The sequence below is a fragment of the Acinonyx jubatus genome, chromosome A3 (genome assembly GCF_027475565.1).
Source record: "Acinonyx jubatus isolate Ajub_Pintada_27869175 chromosome A3, VMU_Ajub_asm_v1.0, whole genome shotgun sequence".
NCBI classification, from domain to species: domain Eukaryota; kingdom Metazoa; phylum Chordata; class Mammalia; order Carnivora; family Felidae; genus Acinonyx; species Acinonyx jubatus.
The window spans coordinates 10,426,460-10,441,987 of record NC_069388.1 but is presented as its reverse complement, the minus strand read 5'-3'; the positions used below and the strand labels follow the sequence as shown (position 1 = coordinate 10,441,987).

The 15,528-nt window shown below is 47.7% G+C and overlaps 1 protein-coding gene across 2 annotated transcripts in view; it reads right to left on the bottom strand.

Moving 5' to 3' along the window:
• Window positions 1-15,528, bottom strand: part of ATP9A (ATPase phospholipid transporting 9A (putative)) — a 125,910-nt gene that overhangs the window by 36,332 nt on the left and 74,050 nt on the right. For both annotated transcript variants that reach the window (XM_053199819.1, XM_027046627.2), the window contains exon 14: window positions 10,827-11,039. In XM_053199819.1, the coding sequence (XP_053055794.1) occupies window positions 10,827-11,039 (213 nt within the window). The remainder of the gene's footprint in view (window positions 1-10,826; window positions 11,040-15,528) is intronic.

Genomic DNA, 15,528 nt, shown 5'->3' with positions numbered 1-15,528 from the left:
AATTTAGATTTGAAAAGAAAGAATGACATCATCTCCATAAAATCTTAGGAACTCAGAAATAACTTTGCCCTTAAGTCCATTCCGGGCCAACACTAACAAGAAACGGGACAGAACCGGCCCACCGAACAGCTAATCCCAAGGATAAGTCATTTGATAGGTTTTCTACAGCGTCCCTAAAACATTCCCAACACCCCCTCTCTTCTGAGCAACCAACACCCTATTTCAAGATTCTTACCCCACTGGTTAATAAATAACATTGTCTGAGTGTTTTCTCCTTAAGTTCCTGACCTCTGTTTTCTGAACTCACCCTGGGGCAAAAACAAGGCAGCAGGAGGGCAAAGCCCCACCCACCTCCTAAATCTTTCTCCCTCATTTGCACACACGTCTGAATGCAGCCATTGTCCAACAGCCCGGAGCACAGGTACAAGGAGGCATTTAAGGAAGGGCACCCCTGAGCAATGAATGTGGTCCTGGAGGGAAAAACCTCAGGTCCGCACAAGGGCTGAGAAGGCAGGACCCCAGCAAGGCCACAGGTTTGCCCTTCCCGGGGGTGGTTTTTATCCTCACTCTCTGCAACACAGTTACAAAGATGCAAAACGAGACACCTGGAGCCTTTTACACACACACACACACACACACACACACAAACACACACACTCCGAGATGTGCAGAGATTGAACCCGTCAGGCTATGTCAGGACATCAAAATTTAAGATAGACGAAGCGGGAGACAAAATGAATAATCTGTGGTGTACCTAAGCGGCAGGAAAGAGCATAGCCATTAAAAATCCTATCACAGGGGCGCCTGGGTGGCTCAGTCGGTTAAGTGTCTTAACCGACTTAGCTCAGGTCATGATCTCATAGTCCATGAGTTCGAGCCCCATGTTGGGCTCTGTGCTGATGGCTCAGAGCCTGGAGCCTGCTACAGACTCGTTTCTCCCTCTCTCTCTGCCCCTCCCCTGCTTGCTGTCTCTCTCCCTCTCTCAACAATAAACATTAACAAAATTTTTTTTAATAAAATAAAAATCCTATCACAGATGGCTACTGGACAGGGATAAGACAATCTATTACCAGGTGGACAAATCAAGATAGAATGTGGAATGACTAAACATTTAAATTATAGGTATGGAAGAGAGAGGAAAAATACCAAAATAGTTTTTTTCTCTAATTGTTTACCATTTCTATAACAAGCCTATGTTACACTTATAAAATCTGCTTCTCGCTGAGCTGTATCTTCACTGTACTTTTTTTTACGATTTTATTTTTTTAAGTAATCTCTGCACCCAATGTGGGGCTTGAACCCACAACCCCGAGATCAAGAGTCACCCGCTCCGCTGACTGAGCCAGCCAGGCGCCCATTCACCATACTTTTCTATCTCCCAGCAAGGTGACACGGGCTCAGGAATGGCCTCCTTGGCAGACTCTGCCATCGATGGGCGGACCTGTGCACGCAGCTCTTTGTTGATCTCTCGTGCTGTCTGTAACAGGGCTGTTTCAAGGTCACTGGAGATCAGAGGAGAAACATACCCTTTTGGTTTGTCTTTCTAAGGACGGGACCCTGGAGAGATGGGTGGTGAAGACCAGCCACTCGGGGGGCTCCCAGAAGTTTTCTTAGCACCCAGTGTGTTAGCTTCTCCAGATGAGACAGAGGGAAGGGATCAAAAACCACACTTCACGGAGCCTGGGAGGCAAACAGACCCCGAATGCTGGCTCAGAACAGGCCAGAATAACCAGACGCTCTGGAAGCTCACCCAACATCAGCCTGAAGCTCCCAACACAGGTGCACAGCACTCAGTAGTGTTTCGTGAGCGACAAACATGCGAGCCCTCCTCCCATGGGCAGAGAAGCAGTATCGCAGTCACAGAACCAGCCCCGGGACACGGGCTGCCTGGTTTTCGTCTCGCCAGCCACGTGGCCTTGGGGACACCCGTCAGCCAACCTACACCTCATCTGCTAAATGGGCACCACCGCAGTACCCGTGAGCCGTAGGAGGTGCCCAGAGCACAGTGCCCCTGGCACACCAAGCAGGTACTCGGCAGGTGGCCGTGTCTTACTGTCGTCAGCTCACTGACGATTTGCCCCAAATCACCCCACTAAGGAACCTTCTTGCACTGCTGGTGGGAATGCACACTGGTGCAGCCACTGTGGAAAACAGGATGAAGCCTCCTCGAAAAGTTAAAAAGTAGGGGCGTCTGGCTGGCTCAGTCGGTAGAGCATGCAACTCTTGGTCTTGGGGTCGTGAGTTCGAGCCCTCCATCGGGCAGAGAGATTAGTTAAAAAAGAATAAAAATAAAATTAAATTAAGTTAAATTAAAAGTTAAAAACAGAACTACTCGGGGCACCTGGGTGGCTCAGTCGGTTAAGTGTCAACCCTTTTTTTTTTTTTTTTGTCAACTCTTGGTTTGGGCTCAGGTCGTGATCTCATGGTTGTGAGACTGAGCCCTGCCTGTGTCAGGCTTCATGACGGGCGTGAAGCCTGTTCAAGATTCTCTCCCCGCCTTTCCTTTCGCCCCTCCCCCACCGGCACACACACGCTCTCTCTCGGAAAAATTAAACGGAACTAGCCTACAACCAGTAATCACGCTACTGGGTATTTACCCCAAAAATAAAACAACAAAAGAATATACGCACCCCTGTTATTTACAACAGCCAAACTATGGAAGCAGTCCAAGTGTCCACTGACAGATGAATGGATAAAGAAGTGACAGATGATCTATAAAGAATATCCCACTGTGTGTGCGTGTCTGTATGGAATACGGAGTATTATTCAGCCCTAAAACAAGAATGCAATCTTGCCATTTGCAATCACAGGGATGGAGTGAGAAAGTATAATGCTGAGCAAAATAAGTCAGAGAAAGAGAAGTATCATATGATTTCACTTAGATGCGGAATTAAAACAAAACAAATGAGCAAGGTGGGGGTGGGAAGAGAGAGAAACAAGCCAAGAAGCAGACTTCTATAGAGAACACACTGATGGTTACCGGAGGACAGATGGACAGGGGTTGGGGGATGGGGATTGAGTACACTTAGGATGAGCACCGGGTGGGGTCAGAAACTGCTGAAACATTATATTGTACACCTGAAACTACTATTACACTGTACGTCAGCTATGCTGAAATTAAAATTAAAATTTTTTTTTAATTCAAAAACTAAGTAAAATGGGGGTGCCTAGGTGGCTCCGTTGGTTAAACACCCGACTCTTGGTTTCGGCTCACGTCATGATCCCAAGGCTGTGGGATCAAATCCCACGCTGGGCTCTGCACTGAACATGGAACCCATTTGGGATTCTCTCTCCCCCTCCCTCTCCCCCTCCCACCCCCCCCTCTCTGCTCCACCCCTTCCCCCCCCCCCCCCCCCCCCCGCCGCCCGCCAAAGAAATAAAAATAAAAATAAAATCCCCCCGGTAATCAGGTCAGAATGTGGCAATTAAACACAGCCAGCAGCTGCGATCGGGGGTCTCAGGAGGCCAATGTGATACCCTTGCCTTCCATGAAAGTCAGCAGACAGGAGGGTCTTGAAATGCCATCGAGAGACATACGAACCCACGGCAACCCAATGTTTTAGTCAACCTCAGGCCTCTACTGATGTCACACCTCAGTGATGCTCCAAGTACTGACACGCTTTAAAAACAAGAGCTACAGGGGCGCCTGGGTGGCGCAGTCGGTTAAGCATCCGACTTCAGCCAGGTCACGATCTCGCGGTCCGTGAGTTCGAGCTCAGAGCCTGGAGCCTGTTTCCGATTCTGTGTCTCCCTCTCTCTCTGACCCTCCCCCGTTCATGCTCTGTCTTTCTCTGTCCCACGTTTTGAAAAAAAAAAAAAAAATTTTTTTAAATTAAATAAAAAAAAAATAAAATAAAATAAAAACAAGAGCTACAGTTCTCAGGGCGTCTGGGTGGCTCAGTCGGTTGAGCAGCCGACTTCGGCTCAGGTCATGATCTTGCGGTCCGTGAGTTCGAGCCCCGCGTCGGGCTCTGTGCCGACCACTCGGAGCCTGGAGCCTGTTTCGGATTCTGTGTCTCCCTCTCTCTGACCCTCCCCCGTTCATGCTCTGTCTCTCTCTGTCTCAAAAATAAATAAACGTCAAAAAAAAAAAATTAAAAAAAAAAAGAGCTACTGAAAGCAAGGTACAAAAGTGAATCTATAATCTCCAACGTGCTCTTCTTAAATTTTTAAAAATGTGTCAATAATTAAGGGGCGAGAAAAAATTCTAATATATGCAAAGAAAGATCTCTGCATGAATACTCGGCTACTGGTGACAATGGGCGTCTCAGAGAAAGATGTCCAGGAGGGGGAGGTCCTGTGTAGAGGGGGCAAGATGAAGGTTTCAGGGTAAGAAGGAGACACGCTTTTCATTCTATGACACGAGCATGGGGCAGGCTTGCAGAACATCCTATACGCGATGAGAACTTGTAATTAATCGCTCTGAAATTAGTGAGCTATTCAAGGCATGGCCAAGGCATCGAGAAACTTTCAATCAAAACACACATCGCGCACACAGACACGTACTCACAGGGCACATGTGTGTGCACACACAAGCACCCCTACATATACACAAACACAGATACATAAACACACACACACACACACACACACACACTTGTTGCAGACAGAAATCCAACAGGAATGTGACAGCCACAGGATTTGGTAAGGGATGTGACTTCACTCACTTCACCCTCCTTCCTTCCCTGGGCTACACGATGAATCTGTACCACAGAAACCTGCAATTATGTTTCTACATAGAGACGCATGTGCTTGGGGAAAATTTACAACAGAATGTAAACTGTAATCTCTACGTGGTGGATAGAATTAATGTTTATCAACTTCTCTTTTGAATCTACATTGTTACTTTTTCTGTAATGAAGACATAAGTACTTGTGATTTCACATGCCTAAAAAAAGTTGTATTTTGTTTTTTTCATATGAAAGAATTCCTGAGAAAGACAAACGAATGGATCGCAGGGTTGATTCTACCTGCCTTAGGAGAGCACCTCCTTGACCATTCACGCCAAGAAACGAACTCATTAGAGAACAGTGCATCACGACCACGACCCCTCCACCCTCTCCCACTGCACCCCACCCGTGACGCTGACAAACACCTGGGAAGCGACGGAATGCTGTCCGGGCCAAGCACCCAGGAGCACCTCTCTCTGGCCAGATTAGATCTAGTTCATTTCCGCTGGGAGTTACTGCATGGTGGCAGGCAGGGCCCAGCGCCCCTCGGGCTGTAATCAATAGCTGAATAAAGACACGGCAAGCCTTCCAAAGCAGAATGCGCACAGGAAACAAATCCAGGAAATCCTGCTTTCTGTTACAGGAAATGAATCCTACCCCAACTGGTAGAAATTATTCAGGCAGGCTCCGAAGTAAAACGAGTGCTGGTCTCTATGTGGATTCCGTACACGTGACCTTGCCTGGACCAGCGATGTTTTATCGATCTAGGATTTCAAACGTGGGATTCTAGACGCAGCCAAGTCGATGCGGAATCCCACAGGGATTTAGAAACAGTACAGCCTTCTGAAAGATTTTGCTGGAACTAGATTTAGCCTCCTTTCTGCCACCTGGTGTATTTATACACAGAGATTTGTATTTTCGGAAGATGCACACTGCATCTTTTGAAACAGTTTGGAAGGCAGGTCAGTGAAATATTAATAGCAGTTACACCTTTAGTTAGTAGGACGACAGTTTGCTTTTTACTTTATCTGTATTTTCACATAATCTGCCATAAACGCGAAATAACTATACGATAATAAATAAAGCTGGGGGGGGGGGGGGGGACACTGACCTCTGTGGAGACACAAAAGACCAAAAGAAAATACCTCTTTTTTTTCTTTTTTTTCAATCACTACTCGGAATCTTAGAAAAACAAGAGAAATCTGAATCTGAGTGGAATTTATGAACAGGAGCGGAGAAGCACAAAGCATTCTGTGAAAGATTAACCCTCGTGGAAAAACTCTGCCCGGCCCTAAACCAAATATATCAAAGTTGGGTGGGAACCAGGAGCCTGGGACAGGCGTTGAAGGCCTCCCGTACGCGTGCCAATCAATAGCCAAAATTAGGAGCTCACAGGGAGTGGTACTGATCAGATCGTCATTTCTGAAACTTGTTCAAATGCCAATCCCATTAAACCCCCTCCAAGCTACTGGTCCTCCGCCCATAACTACCCAGAATCTGGCCCTCTTAGACATCTATTCAGGGATAGTGTCTCCCAGTTCCAGATGGAAAAGCAAGATCAAATAGACTAAATTCGGTGGAGAGATGATGACAGATCTGAAGGTTTTGGTTATTACGGCACAAGTCTGAAGAAATGGGTCAGATCATCCAAATCCGTCCTCCTCCCACTTTCCCTCGCTCTACACACAAGGCCCATCCCAGAATCTGGCCAAGGGTTGCAACATCCTTCACCCCTGGAAATCTGGTTCAAATGTCAGTGCTCACGGATGAACTGGGTGCACAGTTGTGCTGTTCCATAAACACCAAGCAGACCACAAGGGGTCGCCTTCCAGGAGCCACAAGCCAGTGCCCCCAAGAAGGACAGATGACAAGGGGTCATCCCCCAGGGGCCACAATCCAGTGCCCCCAAGAAGGACAGATGACAAGGGGTCATCCCCCAGGGGCCACAATCCAGTGCCCCCAAGAAGGACAGATGACAAGGGGTCATCCCCCAGGGGCCACAATCCAGTGCCCCCAAGAAGGACAGATGACAAGGGGTCATCCCCCAGGGGCCACAATCCAGTGCCCCCAAGAAGGAGAAAGAAGCTACTGGACAGGGAAAGCCACATCCGAAAGTCCTTTAATTTTTGAAGTTTGGAACAGGTTCTCGTTGTGGTAACCCCGCCCCTCCCCAAACGCCATCAAGCACCAGGCTCACCGATGTTCTCCAATTAGTCTGGACCTTCGAAACACTTCATTTACCAGAGAAGCCCCGTCCCTCCCTAAAATGAACAACAAAAACAACCGGAAGCCTTTGTAACGCTGAGGGAAGAGTAAGATGGTTTAAAAATGATTCTAGGAGGCGCTTGGGTGGCTCAGTCGGTCAAGCGTCCGACTTCAGCTAGGGTCATGATCTCACAGTTTGTGAGTTCGAGCCCCCCGTCAGGCTCTGTGCTGACACCTCAGAGTCTGGAGCCTGCTTCCGATTCTGTGTCTCCCTCTCTCTCTCTCTGCCTCTCCCTGGCTCATGCTCTCTCAAAAATAAATAAAAACATTGGGGCGCCTGGGTGGCTCAGTCGGTTAAGCGGCCGACTTCGGCTCAGGTCATGATCTCACGGTCCGTGAGTTCAAGCCCCGCGTCGGGCTCTGTGCTGACAGCTCAGAGCCTGGAGCCTGTTTCAGACCCTGTGCCTCCCTCTCTCTGACCCTCCCCCGTTCATGCTTTGTCTCTCTCTGTCTCAAAAATAAACGTTAAAAAAAAATTTTTTTTTAATAAAAATAAATAAATAAACAAAAACATTTAAAAAAAAGGTATTGGGGTACATACACATAATTATAAAAAGCTGTCTTTAAGACTATTCAAAAATTTGGGAAGGAGGGATGATGAAATATCAAGTTTAAAACAGAGGGTATGAAACTCTATGCTAAAATTCCCTTTTCAGTTAAAAACATATGAAAAGATATTGGGGGTGCCCGGCTGGCTCAGCCAGTGAAGCATGCGACTCTTGATCTCAGGGTGGTGAGTTCGAGCCCCATAGTGGATGCAGAGATCCCTCAGAAATAAAATATTAAAAAAGAAAAAAGATACTGGAAGATCACACATCAAAAACTTCTTAGTGGCCTGTAGAAAATAACTTAGTAAAATGACTAAGAGTTCAGGTTCTGGCAAGACGTCCCCTGGGTGAAAACCCTGGCCCTGTCACTCAGGGGGCTGCCGCAATACGATGAATCAGCAAGGGGAAGGGAAGCTTTGCCGCGTTAGCATCTCTGACAGCAGGACAGGCCAACAGCACACGCCTCCTTACAACGCGCACTGAGGACAGCGGCAACGACACAGACACAGAGCCTGCCCCGTAACTAAGTGTCAGACCCAAACTAAGGAACGTTCTACAAGATAATCGCCTGTATTGCTCAAAAGCGTCAAGGCCATGGAAGTCCAGGAAAGCCGAGGAGCTGTTCCAGATTTAAGGAGACGAGAGGTGTGACAGCAGAATGCAGTGTGTGTTCCTGGGTTGGATTCTGATGGTGGGGGTTGGGGGAGAAGGGGGATTCTTTTTTTTTTTTTTCTTTTTTTTTTTTCGTGAAGTAAGTAGAAGCTAAGTCCTGGGACAACTGATGACATTTCAATAACCCCTGCAGGACAGAGAATTGTACTGTAGCAATGTTAATTTCTGATTCTGATGAATGTCCTTGTTTTTTAGGAAAAAAAAATTAAACACTTAAAAGCAAAAAAAGATTGGGGGCGCCTGGGTGGCTGAGTTGGTTAAGCGTCTAACTTCGGCTCAGGTCATGATCTCAGGGTTCGTGGGTTCAAGCCCCACACTGGGCTCCAACTGCAGTGCAGAACCTGCTTGGGAGTCTCTCTCTCTCTGTCTCCGTCTCTCTCTGCCCCTCCTCCCCTGCTCTCTCTCTCAAAAATAAATAAACTTAAAAAAAAAAGGCAAATAAGGATCATGTCTGCAGCTGACTCTTCGAAGGTGAGAGAGACTGATAAAGCACAGGTAGAAAAAGGCTAACATTGGAGGCATCTGAGTGAAGTTTTGGTAAAAGGGGAATTCTAAGTACTAGTTCTACAACTTTTTTTTGTAAGTCTGAAATTATTTCCAGAATAAAAAGTTTAAAAAAAAAAAATCCAGGTGACTTTAGGCTAAATGTTTAACCTCTCTGTCCTGGATGTTTCTCTTCTGAAAATCGAGATAATAAAAGTACCTCTTAGTTGCTAGAAAGATTAACTAAGATAATACACAGAAAGCACTTCAAATGTGATCTGACGGGTATCAGATGCTCAAGGAAAGTTGCCTATTGTCATCTTTTAAGAACGAGACTGCAAGTGACCCAGTTTCTTCTTATAGTTGTCTGAAGTGTCCAAATTTTCTATCCTGAAATGTAATGGCTTTCATAATCAGAATACAAGTTTTCTGGAAGGGAAGGAGGGAGAAGGAAAAAAGACCAGAATGTTCCCTATGCCTGAATCATACTCACGTCAGGAAGGCAAAGAATATATTATTTTCATACTGGCCAAGTGCTCTGCTACACGTATGCAGAGTGCTCCCATCATATGAGACCCCAGGAGGAAAAGCAATTAGGGGCTTGTTACAAAAAATAAAGATCAGCCATGCTACGAGACTCTCTGCTCTTGAACATGGAATCAGATGAGTCCTTGTGGTCCTAGCAAAATAATGTGCTTACGTATAAACAACGACGTGGCTGACGAAACTTCATCAGAACGCTTTAGTGTTTCAAAGGACGCCATCGTGAAAGTACAAAGACAGCCTTCGTAATAGGAGAAATTGCTTGCAAATCATATATCCCATAAGAGACTCTGGTCTAGAATATACAAAAAAACCTCTTTCAACTCAACAACAAAAAGACACATAAGTAAAAGGGGGCAAAGGACACTGGAGAGAAGATACACAAATAGCCTCGAAGCACAGGAAAAGCTGCTCAGCCTTAGTGGCCATCAAGGAAAAGCAAATGAAAACCCCGAGGGAGATTTCACTTCACGCTCCCTAGGATGGCCAGAATCAAAAGGCCCGACAAGGACACAGGATGGCAAAGAAGGAGGGAAACTGGAACCCTTACACGTCCTACTCCGAAAGATACGCCAAGAGAAATGAAGATTCTCCGAAGATACACCAAACACTTGTGAAACAAAGGTCCGCGGCGGCAAAAGAATAAAAGAAAAAGAGAAGCAATCCGAAAGTCCATCCGCTGACAAACGGATACACAAAATGTAGCACTATCCACACGATGGACCATTATTCGTGCACAGAGAGGCATGAAGGGCTGAGACGTACCATTGCATGGATGCGTCTTGAAAACACACGCTAAGTGAGAGAAGCCAGACACACGTGTCACATACTGTAAATTTCCATTTGTGTGAAACGTCCAGACTCAGCAAATCCGGAGAGAGTGAGCTTGGCGGGGGCGGGGGAGGGGGGGCGGGCAGGAGTCAGAAGATACGGGATGGAGTGCCTCCTTTAAGGGTGATAAAAACATTCTCCCCCTGATTGTGTAATGGAGGCCTCAGGCCGCGAGGATACTAAATGCTAAATGGGTAATTGTATGGCATGTGGATTGTATCTTAATAAGGCTGATGTTTTTGAAAAAGGGAAGATGCGGATTAAACGGGACCCTTATGTGCTGGCCATCTGAATCACAAACAACACCTCTTTGCTATTTGTGCACTTGGGAAGGATCTTTTTTTTTCTTCTTTTTTTTAATGAAGTACTCTGAGTATCCTCATTGATTTTTAAAAAAAAATTTTTAATGTCTATTCAGTTTTGAGATAGATAGAGACGGGGTGGGTGGGGGAGGGGCAGAGAGAGAGGGAGACACAGAATCCGAAGCGGGCTCCAGGCTCCGAGCTGTCAGCACAGAGCCCGTCGTGGGGCTCGAACTCACGAACTGTGAGATCATGACCTGAGCCGAAGTCGGACGCTCAACCGACCGAGCCCCCCGGGCGCCCCACGTTTGGGACATATCTTAAGTCCGAGAGTGTTTCCTCTAGGGGGAAGGAAGTTCTGCACGCGTGTGAAAGTGTGTTTCCCTGGCAGGGCCACGTCACCCTGGCTCGTGTCTGCTCACAGGTGGCTCCCCGGGGAACCCCACGCCCGGCGTGTGGAACAGAGGCGCACGGCGTCTCTCGGCGCCTCGCCACGCCTGCCGGCAGCTTACCTCGTCCGGGCTGGAGGCCTGGTACACGCGGCAGGAGTCTTCATAGCGCTTCTCAGCCTCGGCCTGGTCGGTCGCGCCGTTGGACTCGTACACGGGAGTCACGTTGTGGCAGAGGGCGATGGCCTTCACGGCCTCGTGCACACGGCTACTCATGGTCCGCCGCACCTTGGTGGTGAGCGTGGGGCCCTTCTGAGCAGGCGGGTCCTGGGATTGCTACAGGAAAGACAAAAGAACAAGGAGGATGACTGGAGACACAGAAGGGTCTAGAATGTGTGGAAGAGCAACCATGTGGAGACACTGCTTTTCTTCGCGTGGCTTCGATGCACAGCGCTCAGACGACATCTGCAGTGACACTGCACTCAACGGCAAGTAATTTTCAGGAGCCCAATCATTTACAGCAAAACAGAGGAAAAAACTACAATTCAGGGGATGAGGGTCATTCTACCCGTGAACAAGTGAATCCTTCTTCCTTTCGGTGGCGTCAGGGCCTCTGACAGAGCGAAGCCCCCACTGTGCTGCAGGCGAGGCCGGTGAGGTCAGGGCTTCTCAAGCTGGGTGCTACCGACATGTGGGGAGGATGATTCTCTATTGCAGGGGCTGTCCTGTGCTCTGTATTCTACAGACCTCAGATGCCCTCCCATGGTCCATGGAGCCTACCTGGTCAGCCCCTGCCCACCTCTGTAACCTCCCTTCTTGCCACGTTCCTCATCCTCCTCTCTGCTCCAGCCACACTGGCCTTTCTGTTCTCTGAACACTGCCATGCTCCTTCCTGCCTCAGGGCCTTTGCACCTGCCTTGCCCTCTGCCGGGCACATCATTTCCCAGATCTCAGCAGGGCTGGCTCACTCCATCTCATCACTGAAGGTCGCGATTAAAATGTTGCATCCTTAGAGAGGCCCTCCGCAAGAGTCCCAGCTTATCTTCCTGCCAGAAGTCATGCTTCCACGCTGCAGTGCGGGATGTCGTGTTCCGGCTAAAACCGACTTGTTGACCTGACGACTCTCCCATTAAGCCGTGAGAACGGAACTTGTCCATGTGTGTGTTGTCTGTCACCGCAATCCTAGGGCCCACGGCAGCGCCTGGCACGCACCAGTATTTGAGGAGCAAATGAACAACTTTGTGTTGCTAAGGCGACAGTGGCACATCTTGCCCGGACAGGATTTTTTTTTTTTCTATTTCCAGGAAGAAATAAATATCAAATTGGCCGACATCAGTTCTGGGTTTTACATCACAGTTTGGGACAAAAAGAACCCCTGCAACATAGTCTTGCTCCACGGCTGAGCCCCGGAAGTCAGAGAAGTTTCGGGAGCGACTGGAGCCCACGGTCCATTAGAAACGTATTTCATCCAGCAGAAGAGAAGGGACCCGATCCTTTCGAATGAATCCCATCTTCTACCCGTGAACATGTGGTTGCCCAAAATAGAGAACAGATGAGAAGAAACGACTTTCATTTAATTTTTTAATACTATTTTTAGCAGTGGCATTAGACTCCTCAGGTAATTAGACAATTACTAAATTATTCTGGTCATACAGGCACACACAGTGCTCTGGCTTCCTGCTCTGTTAACCTTTGGTGCCAAGAGGACACGAGTTTCACTTCCAGGCCAAAGGGCACTGCATGGTTACGATAATTAGGGTAATGAATCAGAACTCCAGTTTAAATGAATCATTATTTGCCAAGTGCTTTTAATTATAAAGAATTTACCTCTAAAATTATAACAAGGACTGAAGATTTACAGAAAGGTCCTCTCCACTGGAAAGAGCAAATCCAGAACGTTCTCTCTGAGCTCTGTAATTTATGTTCTAGCCACAGACGCGCGTCTTCATTTTGTCCACATTCCTCAGCACCTGGACCAAATTATTATCTAACATCAGGGGCAACAGCAAGACCTCTGACCAAGCCATCGCTTTGGCCGGCAAGGTTTGCGGATAGCGGGTTTGAAGGAAAGGACGAGCGAAGGGCATCCTTCGCAAACCTCTGGATTTTACAAGCAATCTGATGTCACGTCTGCAGAAGTCACACGCTTCCAGCAGTATTTCAAATGTGGGCTGGCACAGAGCTTTGGGGTTTTGTATCCCAGGGGAAACCAGTCTAGAGCGAGGCAGAGAGAGAAACACGGCCGCTCAGGTCTTTGCAAAGACCTCACTTCCAGACCAGGGCACCATCTGACAACAAGTCAGAAGGCGAGGCTGACTGGCCCCAACCAACATCACAGGGATTGGTGTAATGTCCCCACGTTCGTTTGTCTCTCCCCCCAATCAACAGTTACCCCCCTTTCCAACCAAGATGTCTCAGGGAGGAGGAATTAGAATTGCCGATTCTGAAACTGGCTTTTAATTCTCAAAGAAAAGGCTCATCCACACACCGAATGGCAATCCACGTAGATCATTAAGGTGCTGGGAATTCCCAGGGGCTCTGCCAGCTTCCCCATTCATATTAGGGCCCGGTCTTCAAACACCCTCACGTTGCCCATATGGAAGAGTTTCACGTCGTACAGTGTTTATCTCCAGCCTCCTCCCCACAGGCCCTTTAACCCACACACATTTCTCCTTACTTAAAAAATACCAGGGGAAAATAAAAACAGATGTGGTGTCCACAGAGGCAGGTTACAGCTCTTTTCGCCCTGGGGAGAAACCACCGGTCCTCTCGTGGAAGGGGCACAGCACAGCTCCACATGAGGTCAGAAGCTAGAGGAGGAGTCAAGACCCCCACGTCCAAGGGCCCCTGGCCCCGGCCCTCGGGTGGGAACCTCGCACCACATAATGCTTCGAGGTCATTCGACATATCCCAGCCAACACATGAGACGCAGAGGTGAAAATGAACCATAGACCTCCATTTCTCGTTATCGATCCATGGCAGGGACGCGCCCCAGCGAGAACTCCAGTCTCTGTACCAGAGGAGAGATTAATGCAAAAACTCAATGCTGAGTCACCACAAGCATCCCTTTTCTTTCTGAAATGCAATGAAAACGTCACCACTTACGAGCATGTGTAATACTCACGGATACTAGGAATGGGCCGCCACTGATAAAAATACACTCACACCAAAGAGGAAGGAGTCCTGTTTCGACAGCCCTGCTTCGCTCCCCAAATAAAGCTCAAAGCTGAGAGCTCATTAACCTCAAAGGGCCACCCCCACAGAGACAGGCTCACACCCACTACTTCCAGATGAGTCCACGGAGGCACAGGATGATTAAGCGGCTGAATAACCACAACGTTTACCGCTCAACAGACATCCTCCAGCATGACACAGGCAGCGCTTTTCAACTTGTTGAAACTGAACCCCACAGAACACCGGGGTTCTCAACATGGGCACTTCCGCCCCTCCCCCCGCCACGGGGCAGTGTCCAGAGATACTCTTGGTTGTCACAGCTGGGGGAGGGGGTGCTACAGACACCTGGATGGTAGAGGCCAAGGGCGCTGCTGACCATCCCGCGACGCACAGCTCACACAACGAAGAACGATCCGGCCCGATACGTCACTGTGCCAGGGCTGAGAACCAGGGTACAAAGCCAGGGCCTGGACTAGGGTGCGGGAGGGGAGACTTCACCGTGCTAATCCAGAGCTGGATCCCATTGATTCCAAACTGCAGAACTGTGTTCATCACGGACTTCTGCCTGAATTTTTTAAATATCGCATCACCATAGGATTTATCTTGACTGCTGTGTTTGGGGGTGTTGCAGGTTTTTTCCGGCATCTCATTAAGTTTTGCTCCTTGGGGGAAAACCTCAGTCTCCTTACCCTAGTCCTGGCCCTGTTAGAAAACCATTAAAATTATCATAATCACTGACACGAGTGAAAAAAAGTTAAGTTGGCTTGTGTGTGTGTGTGTGTGTGTGCGTGTGAAGAAAAGTAAGTTTGATAGTGATATTCTAACAGTGGTTCTTAACTGGAAACGCTTCTCAGAATAACCAATAAAGATTTTAAGAAATATGTATGTTTGGGCCTTCTATACCTAAAGAATGCAGTAAGGCCCAAGCATAGATATAGATACAGAGGGAGATTTTCTAAACCTTACACACAATTCTGATGCTCCACTCTAGTTAAAAGGAATTAGGAAAGTATGACGGCTTCGTGTTGAGAAGGAAAAAGAAACATACACAGAAACAAAACATACCTCCCTCCAGACACGCAAAAGCAGAGGAAGAGTTTGGCAGTGTAAATCTATGTTTTTTCTTCATGCCTATCTACATTCTTTATTTCTTCTGCAGCAACGAAATGTATCCTAGGGGCGCCTGGGTGGCTCAGTTGGTTAAGCGTCACTCTTCGGCTCAGGTCATGATCTTGCCGTTCATGAGTTCGAGCCCTGTGTAGAACTCTGCCAACGGCTCAGAGCCTAGAGCCTGCTTCTGATTCTGTCTGTCTGTCCGTCTGTCCGTCTCTCTCTCTCTCTCTCTCTGCCCCTCCCCCACGCACACTCTGTCTCTGTCTCTCAAAAATAAACTTTAAAAAAAAGATAAAAATAAAAATAAATTTTGCTTTAATTTTGAAGATGGAAAATAAAGAGTGATTTTTCTTCCGGTACTCCACGGGTCATCTTGCAAACTGTTTTAGAGCCCACGGATTTAGACACTGATGTTCTGAAAAATAAGGGGAAACTTCAGATTCACAGTAGCTATTATCAAACACAGCTGTTGTTTGGAAGGCTCACTTGTTACAAGTTTTATGTTTAGAGATTCTGTCCCAAGTGATCTGACCCAGTT